Source organism: Lucilia cuprina, chromosome 2, assembly GCF_022045245.1.
Source record: "Lucilia cuprina isolate Lc7/37 chromosome 2, ASM2204524v1, whole genome shotgun sequence".
Classification (NCBI taxonomy): Eukaryota; Metazoa; Arthropoda; class Insecta; order Diptera; family Calliphoridae; genus Lucilia; species Lucilia cuprina.
Genome location: NC_060950.1, coordinates 32213171 through 32215973, shown reverse-complemented (window position 1 = coordinate 32215973; position 2803 = coordinate 32213171). Strand labels below are relative to the sequence as shown.

General features: G+C 29.4%; 1 protein-coding gene across 1 annotated transcript; it reads left to right on the top strand.

The window, feature by feature from the left end:
- Positions 1-2292: 2292 nt before the first annotated feature.
- On the top strand, positions 2293-2592 carry LOC124419533 (mediator of RNA polymerase II transcription subunit 13-like; the record flags this gene model as incomplete). Its single annotated transcript, XM_046949428.1, has 1 exon — positions 2293-2592. A coding segment is annotated over one exon (300 nt), but the record flags the coding sequence as incomplete, so codon positions are not given.
- Positions 2593-2803: the final 211 nt, after the last annotated feature.

Sequence of the window (2803 nt, the reverse complement as noted above, 5' to 3'; positions counted from 1 at the left end):
TTCTGGCAACACCATCTTTCATCTTGCTTCCTCTCTTTTAAGTACTATTTCTATTTTCTTTTTATGTTATATATATTATTGTTTTTGTATTTGTGTGTTTATATTTTTTATTAAAAAAAATTATATATATATATATTTTCTTTAAGTAACAACTTGTTTTAAACTTGTTTGTCTAGTTTGTGGTAAGAAGAAAAACAAATACACTTAGGAATAATAATGTATGTTGTTGTTGTATTTTTCTTTCTTATTTTATACATGTGAATGAGTTTGTCAAATAATATATAAATAAAAATATAACTGTTGCACAAAAAGAAAAAAAGAAAAAACGGAGAAACAACAACTAACTACAATAACAGGTGTTGGGTTTTTGTTTATTTGTAGCGTGTATGTTTTTTTTATTGTTTCTTTTTTTGTTAGTTTGTTTTATTTTTGGTAAACTGTCATTTTATTATAAATAATAGGTGTGATATTGACCTCCTCTTTATTAATAAAAAGAAAAACTCGATAACATTGTACAAATGTTATTAAAATCAAATATTTATATTTTAACAACATTTTAGTTGTTTTACTTTGATTTAATTATGACATTGTATAGAGATATGTACATAAATTAGGATAATAACTATTAAATTCAAAACTTTGTCGGAAATATTTGGATAATGAACGGAGTATATAATAATTTATATCTATCGATAAATTTTGTATACATTTTCAAGATAAAAAGTTCAAAGGAATTAATATTAGAATGTAAATAGTCTAGATCATAGACTATATAAAACAATAGACTAGATTATACACTAGACTATAAACTAGACTATAAAATAGACTAGACTATTGACTAGACTATAGACTATAATATAGACTAGACTATAGACTAGACTATAGACTAGACTATAGACTAGACTATAGACTAGACTATAGACTAGACTATAGACTAGACTATAGACTAGACTATAGACTAGACTATAGACTAGACTATAGACTAGACTATAGACTAGACTATAGACTAGACTATAGACTAGACTATAGACTAGACTATAGACTAGACTATAGACTAGACTATAGACTAGACTATAGACTAGACTATAGACTAGACTATAGACTAGACTATAGACTAGACTATAGACTAGACTATAGACTAGACTATAGACTAGACTATAGACTAGACTATAGACTAGACTATAGACTAGACTATAGACTAGACTATAGACTAGACTATAGACTAGACTATAGACTAGACTATAGACTAGACTATAGACTAGACTATAGACTAGACTATAGACTAGACTATAGACTAGACTATAGACTAGACTATAGACTAGACTATAGACTAGACTAGACTAGACTATAGACTAGACTATAGACTAGACTATAGACTAGACTATAGACTAGACTATAGACTAGACTATAGACTAGACTATAGACTAGACTATAGACTAGACTATAGACTAGACTATAGACTAGACTATAGACTAGACTATAGACTAGACTATAGACTAGACTATAGACTAGACTATAGACTAGACTATAGACTAGACTATAGACTAGACTATAGACTAGACTATAGACTAGACTATAGACTAGACTATAGACTAGACTATAGACTAGACTATAGACTAGACTATAGACTAGACTATAGACTAGACTATAGACTAGACTATAGACTAGACTATAGACTAGACTATAGACTAGACTATAGACTAGACTATAGACTAGACTATAGACTAGACTATAGACTAGACTATAGACTAGACTATAGACTAGACTATAGACTAGACTATAGACTAGACTATAGACTAGACTATAAACTAGACTATAGACTAGACTATAGACTAGACTATAGACTCTACAATAGACCAGACTATACACTAGACCGTATATTAGATTATAGATTAGGCTATAGTATATACAAAAGCCTAGACTAAATGACGACTATTTACAATAGATTAGACTATAGACAAGATTTTACTAGACTATAGACTAGGTAGACACAATAGTTTATAGACTACACTACAGACTTGTCTGTCGGCACCTTTTTAAAAGTTTGTTTTTCGATTTCCAAAAGTAAAATTCCCATGCCTGTTATTTATAAAAGCTATATTATAGAATTACGATATAGAGGAAGAGATACAGTAAATTTAAAATTTTACTAAAAAAAGAGCAAAAATTATACAAAACAAAAAAACAAATCGGATAAATAGATGTGATAAAACAAGTTATAATAAACAAAAAAATACAATTTTTTGATAAATGCTGACTTTTGATTTTTATTAATAATTTTTCTTTTCTTTATTCCAGACTGATTTATGCGGTATAAAATGGCGCAAATTTGTTAACAATGAGCGACCAAATGCATCCAGTGATCCACTGGATGATCCCATCTTACGCTCCTATTCAAGATGTATGCAAGCAGACATTCTATGTGTTTGGAGACGTGTTCAGTCTACCAGACAAGATAACTCGGATCCAAGTGCAATGTTTGATGTTAACACCTCAAAAGTACATCCACCTCTATCGCTAGCGGCCGCCAAAGAATTATGGATATTTTGGTATGGCGAAGAGCCAGATCTTGCCGATCTGGTGGATGCGGATATCTATCTATCTATCTATCTATCTATCTATCTATCTATCTATCTATATATCTATCTATCTATCTATCTATCTATCTATCTATCTATCTATCTATCTATCTATCTATTAATTAACAAATATGCTGCGGAATATTTAGCAGCGCTCTTCCCCGTTTTTCACATTTACCTTTACCAATCATTAATCAATCAATATTATATGTACCCTCTCCACG